At 36.4% G+C, this 15458-nt stretch overlaps 1 protein-coding gene across 1 annotated transcript in view; it reads right to left on the bottom strand.

Moving 5' to 3' along the window:
• The window catches only part of sema3d (sema domain, immunoglobulin domain (Ig), short basic domain, secreted, (semaphorin) 3D), a 38804-nt gene extending 24527 nt beyond the window's left edge, over positions 1 to 14277 (bottom strand). The window contains exons 1-2 of the mRNA XM_032550126.1: positions 13992 to 14277; positions 2644 to 2893 (exon numbers count right to left, since the gene is read on the bottom strand). Of these exons, the coding sequence (XP_032406017.1) occupies positions 2644 to 2851 (208 nt within the window). The 5' untranslated portion in view covers positions 2852 to 2893; positions 13992 to 14277. The remainder of the gene's footprint in view (positions 1 to 2643; positions 2894 to 13991) is intronic.
• Positions 14278 to 15458: the final 1181 nt, after the last annotated feature.

Here is a 15458-nt window from a genome sequence, read left to right as displayed (position 1 = left end):
GCGCTTTTTTTCTGTTAAAATGTGAAGTTTAGGGACTTAACAAGGCGCTGTAAAATCCAAGCAATAACGTGATTTACTAATTACGTGCGTCTGTTGTTACCTATTGCCTCCGAACTTTCACTCGCACGCGGAGCTCCAAGACATGGGCAGTGGTTTCTTCTGAGCAGGAGAAGATGTCTGTCTAATCAATAATCAGATAATTAACATCTGATTATAGTTAAGCTATAAGTAAAAGCAATGTCCTCACTGTTCTGGTCATTAAGTTGAACAAAGCAGCGATTGCCATCCAACAATGTGTTACAAATGGCTCATGGCTCAGTCCTTCATCTTCCAGCAGACTGATTAGAACCGTTTCATGAGCTAATTTGAGGCATCTCTTGCATTCACTACTTTATGGATTACCAATACAGAGACGGAAACCTTGTCCACCCCAGTGGATGACAACTACATCAATGTCAAAACCTGACTTACAAAAGCCATTTTATTGTGCCAATAAAAACAAATATTTATGATTAAAAATGAGATATTTTTATCATAAAAAAAAATATATATATTTATTTTGTTTGTATTTTGGGGGGTTGGGTGGGTACATTTAATGTGTGGTGGGATGTAGTTAAGAGTTTAGGGGAATTCCATTTTAACAATGCAGCAGATAAAACAGTTAGAGCCAGTGACATCGTGTGTAGATGATTTCCCTTTGTATTAGCAGAGAGCCAGGGCAGCTTAACTATGACTCTGGCTGAAACCTGTCCATCAGTATGGGATTTTCCGGGTAGAGTTCAAGCAGTTGAATGTTCTTGTTTTGAAGATGCTCACTCAAACAGGGATGATTTCACTTTGATCATTTTACCCTTCACTCATTGAGGCTGTGTTTTCACAGTGGGTGTGGGGGATGATGTGATGTGATGTTTGATGAGTGATCACTGCTGGTTGGTGTTGCATTTTACCAGCATGAACTGATGAGCTGATGATGGTGTGTGCATGCTATGAGTGCTGGGGTAAGGATTTGCTTTTGATGGATTTATTTAAGCCTTGGTTATGCTGGCTAAGAAAGCCAAACATGGGCATTTCACTGCAAATTTTTCTCATGCTACAAGAACCCTCTTAATAGTTAAATGCACGAATAAACTCTGAAGTCAATCATGTTCACAAAGCTAAGGAGAAAACAAAAGATAAAATATAAAAGTATCTCAATTAAAACGTAATAATATATTAACCACGCTAAAAGAAACATAACATAAGACAAAGAGCAGATTTAAATGCTTGCCCCTAGTACTAAAAAAACACTGTCCATTGCAGTCATTATTCCTGCAGCTACGTGAATGTATTTATGTTGGACTCCTAAAAACACACGCGTATGTCTCTTCCCAGCCACATTGGGGCTTGAAAGCCTTAACTTAAAGAGAGCCTTCAGAGGTTGAAGTCAGGGTGAGTTTACTTTTAGGTCACAGTGGGGATTCAGTTTTATGGAGCAAGACTGAAGTTCATTTGTGCAGGTTTTTTTTGTAGCTCGTACATTGAATGACAGATGAGGACTTTGAAGTAAAGTTTGCACTGGAGTTTAGAGTGGGTTTTAAGAGTGCAGTCCCTTTTTTGCTTTTCTTGAGTGGCATAAAGTAAACTGACCTAATTTAAGGTTAAATGCATGAACACAGTTGACTGATAATATGAGAGAGATTATATTAGAAAGCAGATGGAATGGCTGTTTCGTAATCAACAGAACCATCAACATAAACTGTAGCAGATAATTAAAATATAGATTTAAAAACTGTAGCAATAGTATTTTGTTTCAAAAAAATTTTTTTGGCCATTATAACTATAATGGATGTTTCACTGGACAAGGCCATTCAGGTTTAATATCTTGAACTCTGGAGTGCTTGGAAGTGTGTCCCCATGACTGAGGCTCCAGGCGAAATATAAATAGAATTTTTCCAAGAATATGTATATTTTAACATCCTCAGATGTGAGAGCACCCCTTCTCAATTACCTCAATCCATTCGTCATGAGCATCTTCACAATAATTCAAGCAGGGGTAGACACTTGCTACGCTTTTTCACCACAAATCGACCATTACTAGGCTTTCACAGGAAGATTTAAAATGTCAGTTCATCTTTCAGGCAAGCTATCACCTTAGTAGCAGCTTCCAAAATCTGAGACTGTCAGCTCAGTCTTCCTTTTAGCCCTTGAAGTCATTTTGATAGCTACATGAACATGTAGCAAACATAACTCAATCGATATTTATAAAATGATAACTTATTAGTAAAGAATTGGTTGAACTACAACACAACACAAATCTAAACTGTAACACCTTGAGCCCCAAATTATTTACAACAAAAGTGAGCACACATTTAAGTGGCAAAAGTGGATTCATGACAGGTTGTCAGTCTTAAATGTGATACATTGCAACAATGTTCTCTATATGGTTCATGCTTTTTTTTCTTTACAATTGTTCATAGAGATAAAAAAAAGTTTATGAAAACAAAAGTTGGAAAGAATATTATATTACAAGCCAATTCAGAGATGATTAACTTAGTTTAATTTTACATTGTTTTACCTGGATGAAACACATATTTAGGTAAGACAATAAAAAATATGCAATGACAATAAAATTAACAGACATATGAACAATATTTAACTTCCTACCTCTGTAGCTGAGTTTGACTCTGGGGACACTCTGTTTGATGCTTGCTCCAAAAGGAAGGCTGGCCAACAAAATCAGCCCCACAAACAGAACCAGTGGATGGAACAAAACAAAAGTCCTTCGTCCTTCTCTGTCATAATTACTGACAGGCAAGCAAAACAGAGTCCAAGCTTTATTCTTCCTCTTACTTCCAGAGTCTTCTGTTGCCATGATGTGTGCAGTAGCCTTGTTCTGTTTTCACTCTTCTCAGATCTGAAGGGAGAGACCAGTGGAAAGAGTCAATAGGGTGGAGCAATATGCAGTGTCATCTAACTTCACAAAGGATGTATATCTGTTGTTACCATTCAGCTGTTTCACCATGGAGCCCATCAAGCATCTCCCCTTCCTTTGCTCATCCTACATCAGCTGTTGTATGTCAATAGCTTTCCTTTTGTGTTCTTTTACTGCATTTGCTCAAAACAAAGGTCACACCAACCAAACAGCTACACTCTGCTATCTTGCCACAGGCCATTCCTGTTTCAGCTTCTCTCTCCATTTCCTGTTCACACAGATATCTTTACTTGTTCTGTTCATGGTATACAGATTCATTACTGCCTGTGGACCCAGTAACAAGTTAATTTACACCAAGTAAAAGATTAGATGTGACTTGTTGAGGACTTTGTAGCCAATTAAAGAGGCTTGAGGGAGAAACATTACATATATCACTTTATTTACACTCTGAGAAACCAGTAGTAAAAAAATTCAAGGGACACTGACTTTTTTGGTTGAAAATTTGCAGACTTCAGCACTGTTTTATATGACTATAAATAGTCATAGATCTAATTTATAGTTATGAATTTTAAAAGAAAAGGTTTTAAACACCTTAACAATAAGAAATTAGTTAAAATTTGGGGGGGAGGGAGTTAAATACAAGTGTATATAATTACTGACAATATGCTTTCACACAACTCAACTCACAACTCTAACATTTATAAACTTGTAGAAGGGCTGCACAATATCAAATGAAAATGTAATTGCGATGCTAATGCAAAGAATTGTGCTGAAGATATCACTTTTCAGCATATAATTTAGGGGTCTAACATATTACATTTTCCATGTAACCTATAACTAAATAAACTTTGTTAAACCATGTTCATATGTAGTTGTTATTAAACCAAAAACCACATTAGTTTTGTTTAATGAAACGCTCAGCACTGAAGTTCTTACAAAATGATACAACACTTAGTTCCCATCTCTAGAAAAGTTGACAAACCTTAGTTATTTCTTTGACCCAAATGCTCTTGGGACAAAGTTGGGTAACTATAATCAAACTTAAGGTTACAAGTTATGAACCAATTTGGTGGGTTAGAAAAAAGAATAAAAGTAAGTCTTTTAACACTTCCTGAACTTCAATGTACAGTAGAACTATAAAGCAACCTAATCACCAAATCTAATGTTTTTTGATTTTAGATATATCAGAGCTGTGATAAACCTTCACCCCATTATAAGAGTCCCATCTCAGTATTACAAGTTTTACTAGAACTCAGCTCCTACAGTTACAGCCATACGGCTTCCAAATAAGCAGACAAATGATGAAGAAATTAATCAATAGATCACAAGAAAACTCCTCCTTTGACCTTTTAGCAGCCCTCATTACCTTCCGTCCACACCCACCGCAGATTGCACACATCAACCTGTCAAACAAGGCTGTAAACAATGTCAAGCTAAATTAATAGATTGGATGCAAATGTAACCTACACATCTGAAAGGAAACACGCTTCTTCCAGATGGACTGACTGCACAGGAAACCAATAAAAGACATGGTTGCTTTCAAGGACAATGTTTTTTTTAAATCTATGCAGCACCTTTTGAATAATTTATGATGATCTATATAATGCAAACACATATATTCAGTCCATGATCAAAAGGAAGAAAACTTAAGCTGGGAAACTAGATCTTATTTTGGGTTATTTTACTTTCGCCCTTCTGTTTTGTCATCTGGTCTTTAAAGTTTAATCATAGAGTGGATTTTTTCTGTGTGCTTTTACTGTTTAATGTACTCTAAGCTCACAAGGGCAAAGTGGCATTGATCCAATTTTCCCGTTGCTTTAAAACCAAGACTATTAGGCCCTGATAAACACACTGCAGTTTACTTAAGATGACAAATTGAGACAACTTCACACCTCTAGGGTTAGAAATACAGATACAGAGCTCTCTGTGATGGATGAGCAAAGAGAGGGATGCAAAAATGGAGAAGGGTTCAATCCATACGGCATTTGCACTTTGCGAACAATGGTGATAGTGTGGATGGCAGAGCTTATCCCCTCTACAGTATTTCCAGGATAACAGTGACATGAATTTAACCAAGTGAGAAGCATTTGAGTAATGGATCTTTTATGAGAGCTTGAGTACAGACTTGTTCAGCCAACCTCTTCAAGAATTCCCTAGCTGAACAAATTGTGACATCAGGATCTGTTAAAAACAGTTAATCTTTAGTGAAAAAAATCATGAAAGAACACAGAACACCATAAGAAAACAAAAATCTAGTATTATGAGTAACAAAGATGAAGAAGTATGAGAACAGCAAAGGAGACATGGAAAATAGAAAAAAAAGAGACGGCTTGTACCATGTAGGTTACGCTAACACTGCTGTTTCCTGACTACTTCAGTCCCTGTTGTCTTTGGCAGCATGGCTGGCAGACTGTGCAGGGGGTGATGGGAAATAATATGGATAGAGATGGTGACAGATTTGGTCCTGCCAGCCAAGTACTGCTGGCTTCTGATCTTACACAAGACGTTTGTCTGTTTAAGAGATACTACATGAAATATAAATGTTTTTAGTTGAGTTCACATCAAACAGGCTACGGACCATAAAGCACAACTTGCATAGCTTTGATTATTTAACAGGCAGAATCTAATAAATTAGATGCTTTATGAAGAAAATTAGGAAACTTCAACATCTAAAATTAGCTTAGTCAAAGACATAATATTCGTGGCAGAAATTGCCACACAAGAAAGCAGCAGATGGTTTGGCCACAGGCATTTTCACACAAAGACACCGCCCAATCCCTCACCCTAATGAGGCATTTAGCAACATCCAGGTGCCCTGTTTAATACGTTATTATCAAGGCCCTCCATCTCCACAGGACAGAGTGCATTAGCAGAGCTATTTGTCTTCATTCTCTGACCACAGGCAGTGACCTGGCAGAACAACATAGGTAATTGTTTCTAACTCTCAAGACATAAATTATTTTTTCTGGCAATAGTCAGTCATCTTTTTTAACCCTGCATTTAAGCAAGCATGTAACTCCCCTGTGAGTGTGTGTGAGTTCATGTCTCAGTGGGAAAATGTAGGACTACCACCAGGCTCCACACACCATATCTGTGTGTGTCTGTCAGCAGTTATGTTTTAATGTCTATACTGTGATGGTTTTCTTTATTGTATTCACTTGTTGTTGTTGTTGAATACTTTTTCTGCTCGCTATAATACCATTTACCCCCTGGGTACATTAAAGATACCTTAATACAACAGACTTTGCGGATGTGTACAAAAGGAATTAAGAATAAAACCTAGATAACATTGCATGAGACGTATCCATACTTTGCAGGAGGTTACTTTCTGGATGTTAGAATTTACATTTCAGACCAAACACTTTCTGGAACGTACACAGTACTTTCGTGAAACTTTTATCCAGTACAGTGGTTACTTTTTTGTAACTTATCAACAGTGATGGCAAAAAAACAAACTTACTTTATGATTGCTAATTACTCCATGAAAAAGTAACTTAATTACTTACCTGACTATTTAAAAGTAACTTAGTTAGATCACAAGTTACTTTATTAGCTACATTCATCAGCTGCCAATGACAACCTCTGCAGCCTCAACATAAAAATGACAACCAGGGAGAGTCGAACATGTCTGAGGGTAGAATTTCCTCTTTACTCTCCAGCCAACCTCTTTAGCTTTTCAATTGGCATTAAAAATGTCTACAATAAATGTTAATTCATATTACTTGACATAAAACTAATAATGTAAATACAGTACACACATTTTTAAAAGGTATTATTTTTCTTGTTGTAGTAATGTTTGTAATTTTCCATGGAAACTGCAATCAGTACATCAGCAATCAGTTCATAAGAATATTTTGGGATCAATTGGTAATGACTTCGTCCTCCACAAGGGGGCTTTCAAACTCTCATCTTTGTATTACTGCATGTTATTTTGTATCCCCTATTTTCAAGGGTATAACAACAGCATTTTGTCTCCAGCACACAGTGTACAGTGTAACCCTACTCTAACTCAAAACAGTTTGTATTTCCATCTTGAAAAGGTGCATCTCTCTCCTCCTTCCATTATTTACATTTCTATTGTGTCGTGGTATTACAACGTGACGTGACTGAATTGTCACAGACCAGATTCTACTACCCAGATACAAGAGGAAAGAAAAAATATATTAATTTACAAAGTCAAATGACCAAAATAGGAACACCCAATAATTTGGATAACCTATTTTGTACATTCCTGGATGTTGTGTACTTTCTATGAATTACATGAATTTTCCTGGGCTTTTTGTGGCAATTACTACGGGTCAGAACACATTGGGTACTTTCTCAGAAATCAGGAGTTTGTTTATAAATTTAGCATTTTTTTGTAAGTTTTAGGAAATCACCTACTAATTTCCTGGAAAGTAACCTTTAAATTCTGTGAAAGTAACCTGCAAGTTCCAGAAACTATTCAATGGTAACATGTAGTGCTCCAACAATTGATCTCTGGACTATCACTCTAATTACAGATTGCTGTAAAAGCCATAGTTCATTCAGATAAGCTCTTACTCGTTATTTCATCACACTTTAAATAAACAGTTTATATCAGAGATGTAGTCATTTATTTAACTTCCAATAACAAGCTGAAAGACTAGAAATGACTGAAAATAGCACTGCAGGGTTTGTTTCCATAACTTGTTCACAACATTTATCCTGAGGGTACAGAGCTTACAACAGTTCTGTCAAATAAGTGTTAACAACACACATAATCTGTGTGAAAATTGCCATGTTAAAGTGTAGCCTGAGAATTAACTATCTACAGAGAAGAAGTAAACATTAAAAATGTGATCAATGTTTCTAAGTATGATTCACAACAGAAAAGCTCACATTGACATATATTACAATAATATGTTCTTGGCAACTTTTGTGTCACTAGCTTGCTAGTACTTTCCAGAAGTGTGGACTTGAGTCACATGACCTGGAGTTGAGTCAGACTCAAGTCATTAATGTTATGACTTTTGACTTGACTTGAAAAAATGTTCAGACTGGTGACTTGACTTGGATTTTTACACTAACAACTTGGGACTTGAATTGAAATTGGAAGGCATCACTTTTCTTTTGCTATGATGAGCTAGCTGACTTTAGCTAACTTTGTGTTATTAGTAAGTATTCTCTGGACTATATTTAATGGTACTGTTTGGTTTAAAGGTGTATTGTATTTTTGTCACACTATTTTAAATCCAGTCCTACAAGTACATCTAAGAATAATGTGCAGTCTATTTGCTCAAGATTGCAAGTGGATGTTAAGAAAACAGTTTCTTCACCTCCACTCAAGAAAGAGAGTTTCTCCCCCTGCACCTCAATCATAGCATTATTTTGAGTATAGTTCTGTCAGAGGATGGATATTATATTTGATAAGATCTGTGTCGATAAATCATATGGAGAATAAATATACTGTTTACTGTAGCCAGTTACTGAGGGTTTATTCTGAAAAATTATAGTTTAAAGGAGCATTATTATGTCAAATTGACTTTTTGGATCTTTACGTTATGTTAAAATGTTATCCCTTCATCAAAACCATACCTGGAGTGTTATTTTGATTCTTTCAGTTTCTGAACTTCCATCATAGTTACAAGATTGTTTTAAAAAAAGACTTGAAAGAAATTCCAAGTTTCAAACTTGGGACTTGACTCTGCCTTGACTATCTTTGCTTGAGATGTTCAAAATAATGACCTGGTCCCGCCTCTGGTACTTTCTACACTGTCTAATTTACTCATAGCACATGACTTTAAGGCCACAAACTTTTTTTGATGTTTTAACTGAGCATGTGTTTCTCTTGGGAAATTATGTTTTGACGCAATAATTCAATACAGAAAATTGCCAGAATATCCACTTGCATATAAAGATTAAACATAAACATGCACATGATGACAAAGTCAGGCTTTGAAGCTGAAAACACAGTTAGATTAAACGTAAGTACTCTGGAAATGCATGAGCAAAACATTTGAGGTAAGAAAATCTGAAATTACTCCCAGGGTGACTAAAGGAATTATTTAATTTATTTTAAGAAAAGGCAGCATGTCCTACAGAAATTTGTCTTCCTATTATTTTGTTGGTTAATTTATACATGATTGCCTCTCTTATAGAAGTCTATGCATTGTTGACTCAGGATTGCACTTACTCTACAATCAGTAAGTATATGAGTGTATTTTGAATAGTAATCCAAGATTTGCAGTATGCAGAAACATTTATTGAATTACATAGAATAATCAACCACACATGATAATTATATAATTAGTTTTAAAATTTTGTGAATACTAATCCAATGCCACAAGCACTCTTTACTGAGCGGAATCGATATGGATCAAATTCTAGCCCTTAGGCTCTATCTGTCCATGTTTTGTCCATCTCTAAATGTGCTATCTCAAAACAGCTGTAATATAATGCCACAGGAAACTGCATAGTATGGTAACCAAATACCCCAAATCGACAGTGATGTATGTGTCCCTTTTATTTGAGACTCCCTTTATGCTTAATGTTGTGAATTAGTTCTCCAGACAACATAAATTGTAACTGGGCAGAACCAGCGCACATCTGCTGATTCAAAAAAGGGGTTCATGTATTTTTATTTGGAGGAGGGAGATTAGGGGGTTTCCAAGTGATACTTGATTTGTGAGTCAACTCTTCAGTAGGGAAAGGAAAAACTCTACTGACTGGAAAAAAGTCAAGGGTTAATAAAAACGGAGATGGAACCATGTAACTAAGCTGACAAAATAGATAAACATAATGATAGGCTTGTTGGTGGCTGACAACAAATCAAGTAATTCTCCACATCCTGAATAGCCTATGACCTGCACAATCAGGTCTAAATGTGCAGAAGTGTCTGTGTGTTTTGACATTTTTGTAAGCATTAGTTAATACCATCCTAAAGGCAGGCTGATGGGAGCATTTGCGCACAACAACAGTGACTGACACATAGGAGTGCCCTCACTTGTCCCCTGATTGCCTAAGGGTACAGGGGAACACCCATGCATGCAATGCACAGTCTCCTCTCAAAAGTACCACTGTTGTCTGTTTGTATTTCTCAAGTGAAGCAGCACAAATTATGTTCACACAAACCTCGAGAAAATTCATTTACAAATGGAGAATGCAGAGACACCAAAGAGTTTTGAAGAGGCCAAACTCAGCCAAGTTGTCTGCCTGCAAGTCATTGGCACCTAACCGTTACTGTAAACTCATTACACATACTAACATTAGGTACCTTTAGTTGCTTTGTTTATTGGTACTGAGGATTTCTGGAATCCATAATCATATAAAGCCAGCCAAGCTCCCACTGTGACAATAACATGTTTAAATAACACATAAAATTAAAAAATCTATTGGCTTCAGAAAGCTATTGTATTTCAGCTGCTTTCATCGCTGTCCAAACAAAGGCCTCAGCATAACAGAAACAGTACATTAACATTAAAATCACATCTGAATAGAGATTTTGGATCAGTCTAGACATGTCATAAAAACCAAAAGAAAACTGAGGATTGTGGTTGAGGAAAGAGCATTTTCCTTACACGCATTTCCCTTAATTTATACTGCAGTAACTTCAGAAATGTTAAAATCTCTGCAACTTTCTTAATTCTGACTCTCTTCTGACAGTAGTTTGCAACTGGCAACATCTCAATGACACAATATGTAAATAATGCAGGATTGAATACAAAGTAGCGCTGTAAAACTAGCAGTTCTATTCTTTTGGCCTGAACAGAAATTCTTCTCAGTCCCTGTCACGCTGACCAAAAACTCTGAAACACAGCCAGCAAAATCAGCACTCACACAGCGGTAAGTTCTTTCTTTTGCTGCCTTCCTTCATCAGCTTTTTATCACTGTATTCAAAACACTCCCTTCAATAAAAAGCTCCTTCTAAGGAATTGGATCAAATTCAGATGGACAGTGAGTGGAGTGACTCACTGAACCCATAAAATTTAGACACCTCTATTTGGTGAGTAACCTATGTCCACTGTTGAATGTTAATGTACTCAACGAAAGGTGGGTGGTGTTAGTTCAGTGTGCCAGTACATATACCTCTATATAACACAATAGTCACTGAATAATTTGAGGATTTAAGGACAGCTTAAATTAAAATTTAGAATGGATATGCAGGTGACATGTCATCTTAAGCAATTAAAGTTGCAGTAATACTGGCACACCACTGAATTTTCAAATCAAAGCTATTAAGAAATAAAAAAAAAACATATATTGAATTGTTTGAGAGCTTATGCTTTATAAAAAGAAGTATAGCTAGCTGGCTGGGATGGACAGATAGATATAAAGAATTTCTGTTACATTATTCTAAGGTTTGACCATTCTAAGGAGTTAGGCAATGGACAACAAATTATCAAATTCAATCCAGATTTGTCAAAAAAGAGCAGCAGCCCTTTAACGTAGTGTTGTTAATCCGCATCTCCACAACCACCAGTGGTGTAAATTAATATTCTCTTACAACCCCCACTGAACCACAACATAAGAATCAGGCACTTGTTTGCAACACAACTTATGGCGCCCCCTCAGGTCATCCCACCCTGGATGATGAGTCACAATTGACATGTCATTTTTTCAGTTTTGGAGAAAACTGAACAAATGTTTTAAGTTATTTGCTGAACTATTTGCTTTTAATATATAATACTTTTTTAAGAATCCAAAAGTTTTTTGGTTTTTTTGTGTTTTTTTAAAGGTTTTAGAGTTTTGTTTCTAAAAACCTTTAGTAAGTTAAAAAAGTAGACGGCTGCACCTAGTGGATAAATACGTTTATTTTGTTGTCTAAAAAACGCATCTAGTAGAACTTAAAAAAAGACACCTACAAAAACGCTATAAAATAGCCACGCACACTCCAAAAAATTACGTTTTGTCCCTCACACACTACCAAAAACTCTCGCATACTCCAAAAAAATAGCCTCGCACACTCCAAAAAATTACGTTTTGTCTCTCACACACTACCAAAAACTCACGCATACTCAAAAAAATAGCCACGCACACTCAAAAATTACTCACGCACATTCAAAAAATACTCAAATTGCGTATACACACACTACTAAAATGTCACACACACACACACAAACGTTAACTTTCTCGCTCACATACACTACTATCAGCTCGCTCACATACACTGTACTACCAGCTCGCGCACATACACACAAACGTTAACTTTCTCGCTCACATACACTGCTAACAGCTCGCACACACACAGACGTTTATCTCTCACATACACAAGACTAAAGTTGAACACACACACAGTACTAAGACTCGTTTTATGTATGTGTGAGAGCGAGACTCTTTATGAATGTGTGAGAGCGAGACTCTTTTTGAATGTGTGAGAGCGAGACTCTTTTTGAATGTGTGAGAGCGAGACTCTTTTTGAATGTGTGAGAGTTGTCACGGAAGAGGCGGGGCATAATTTTTGGATCAAACTGCGCATGCGTAGATCCTAAACTATAAGTTTCGATTGTTGACTCACTGTATGTTCTATTACTTAGTATATTTGTGCTTTTAAATATATATAGAACGTTTAACTTTCTTGTAGATTAAATGTGCTATAGAAATAAATGAATCTGATTGATTGATTAAAAATAGCAAAATTGCTGTAGTACAATCTGTCCACTGGGTGCCAGATTGTAGCACTGCGGGCAGTCGTTGAATCGTTTAATGCGCCTGTCAAAGTGCTGGTTGCCTCCGGAGAAGATAGAATGGTGTTTAAAATGGCAGCTGCCTGACCAATTCTCTCTCGTTTCGAATTAGAGTTAGCCATGTTCGGTATAGCAAACTCTTTCTTCTTCGGCACTAGTTGGCGCCGGTTAATAATTCCTGTAATACTGGCACCCAGTGGACAGATTGTACTACAGCAATTTTGCTATTTTTAATCAATCAATCAGATTCATTTATTTCTATAGCACATTTAATCTACAAGAAAGTTAAACGTTCTATATATATTTAAAAGCACAAATATACTAAGTAATAGAACATACAGTGAGTCAACAATCGAAACTTATAGTTTAGGATCTACGCATGCGCAGTTTGATCCAAAAATTATGCCCCGCCTCTTCCGTGACAACTCTCACACATTCAAAAAGAGTCTCGCTCTCACACATTCAAAAAGAGTCTCGCTCTCACACATTCATAAAGAGTCTCGCTCTCACACATTCATAAAAAGTCTCGCTCTCACACATTCATAAAAAGTCTCGCTCTCACACATTCATAAAAAGTCTCGCTCTCACACATTCATAAAACGAGTCTTAGTACTGTGTGTGTGTTCAACTTTAGTCTTGTGTATGTGAGAGATAAACGTCTGTGTGTGTGCGAGCTGTTAGCAGTGTATGTGAGCGAGAAAGTTAACGTTTGTGTGTATGTGCGCGAGCTGGTAGTACAGTGTATGTGAGCGAGCTGATAGTAGTGTATGTGAGCGAGAAAGTTAACGTTTGTGTGTGTGTGTGTGACATTTTAGTAGTGTGTGTATACGCAATTTGAGTATTTTTTGAATGCGCGTGAGTAATTTTTGAGTGTGCGTGGCTATTTTTTTGAGTATGCGTGAGTTTTTGGTAGTGTGTGAGAGACAAAATGTAATTTTTTTGAGTATGCGAGAGTTTTTGGTAGTGTGTGAGAGACAAAACGTAATTTTTTTGAGTATGCGAGGCTATTTTTTTGGAGTATGCGAGAGTTTTTGGTAGTGTGTGAGAGACAAAACGTAATTTTTTGGAGTGTGCGTGGCTACTTTTTTGGAGTATGCGAGACTTTTTGGTAGTGTGTGAGAGACAAAACGTAAATTTTGTCCTAAACGGCCCCTCATAGATAACAACATGATATAGTGTTGATAACTGATTTAACGGACATTTCCATATAGTCTAAAACGACGTTTTAAATAAATTATCTAAGTTATATAATAAACACAAAATGTTACAAAACGGACAAATAATACGTGCATGCAGCGGCTCTTTAAACTGTACCACAGATAAGCAACAAATTCATGGGCATATCTTAAGTAAAACAATATTTTCAAAACGGCACAACGCAGTTTAAATGATCGGTCGGTATGTAATATCGCATGCTGATGTGGTTTTCATCTCACCTGAAAGCGCGCTCAACTTCTCATGGCCAACAAAAGCCCGCAGACGCGCTTCTCTTCCTTTTTAAGTTGGCCGACGCACAAGAAAATAAAGCACCAGTATGGATGTTACACTTGCACAAGTTCGCATGTGAAAGAAGAATGCACCGAGCACGTCCCCAAGATATTTCCACTCCCCTCAGTGTTTGTTCAAGCGCTCTTGAACTCCCGGTCCTCTGTGAGGCTTGGTGTGTGTTTTAGATGGATGGATTATTAGGTTATGCGGCGGCTCGCCCCGGGAAAGACTGACTGCAGTCTCCCAATTATGTTGCCGTTGAAGGGGAGGGGCCCCTCGGCATCTGTACCGCTGCCAGCCAGGTATTTGCTGATATTTTTACTTAACTAAATATGAGGGAAAACATATGGGAACAAAATATTTTTTTTTTGTTTTAGAAAATAATAGACTATTATGAAGAACTCCACATAATTAGCTTTCATTTTAATGAGACTGGAAACTTTATTAAAGGTTTGCTTTCTTGACCTGGACAAACCTTTGAAATTTGTTCAACTTTACAATAAAGCCAAAGTCATACAAGAAGAATTTCGCAGAGCTGTTTTACAATAATAAACATTGAATAATTAGTTAATATTGAGTTGATTAAACGCCAACAAACTTTTAAATCAAGTTTTTATTGCTGTGTATTTTGTGTGTGATAAAACAGCATGATAAAACATAAAAAAGCAGAGAAATACAAATGGAGGTACAGTGAGATTCCTGAAATGAATAACTAGAAAACAGAAGTGGTTATTATTTCTGGACAGACTCTTGCATCTTCAGTTTTAATGAATAGAAACAAAGGTCCAGTCAGAAGTATAAGCACAGTAAGGAATCCCCACCAGTACAACAGCTGCCACTAGATTAGCAGTAACTGGCAAACAGATTTTTGCATTCTAAAACTCTTTCTTTGCAGATTTATTTTTACTTCAAGCATATTCGAGAATTTTTAAACATGTCACACCAAAGCCTCTTAACCCATTATGTCCACACTTTGTCTAGGTTATAATAATACCTAAAATTATAACCTAAATTGATGTTTTGTTTGAATCATTCAGAAGTCACTGTACTGAGGCATTGCAGATGTTCTTTTGTGGATGAACTCTTGAAGTAATTTTAACTAATTTCTGAGAAACTTCACCGCTGATTCACATTTTCTCAGCTTATGGATAAAGGTTCCCAATGTGACTTTGCTGGTATCCAGAAGCAATAGTGATAGCTTTGTAACCCTATCTGAAGTGATAAACTATTTCTTATATGTTCTTGAATTTCTTTAAACCAGGACATGATATTCTGCATTTTGAGACATTTTAGCCAAATAGAATTAGATTTCTTTAAAATAAATCCTGGAGATAAGTCTTTGATTGCTTCAAAAGTTTTAATTTATGTATAATGATTTATTAATGTATACCCAATCAAAGATCATGACCATGTAA

This window comes from Xiphophorus hellerii, chromosome 2 (assembly GCF_003331165.1).
Source record: "Xiphophorus hellerii strain 12219 chromosome 2, Xiphophorus_hellerii-4.1, whole genome shotgun sequence".
Taxonomy (NCBI): domain Eukaryota; kingdom Metazoa; phylum Chordata; class Actinopteri; order Cyprinodontiformes; family Poeciliidae; genus Xiphophorus; species Xiphophorus hellerii.
This window is presented reverse-complemented; position numbering and strand designations above follow the sequence as displayed.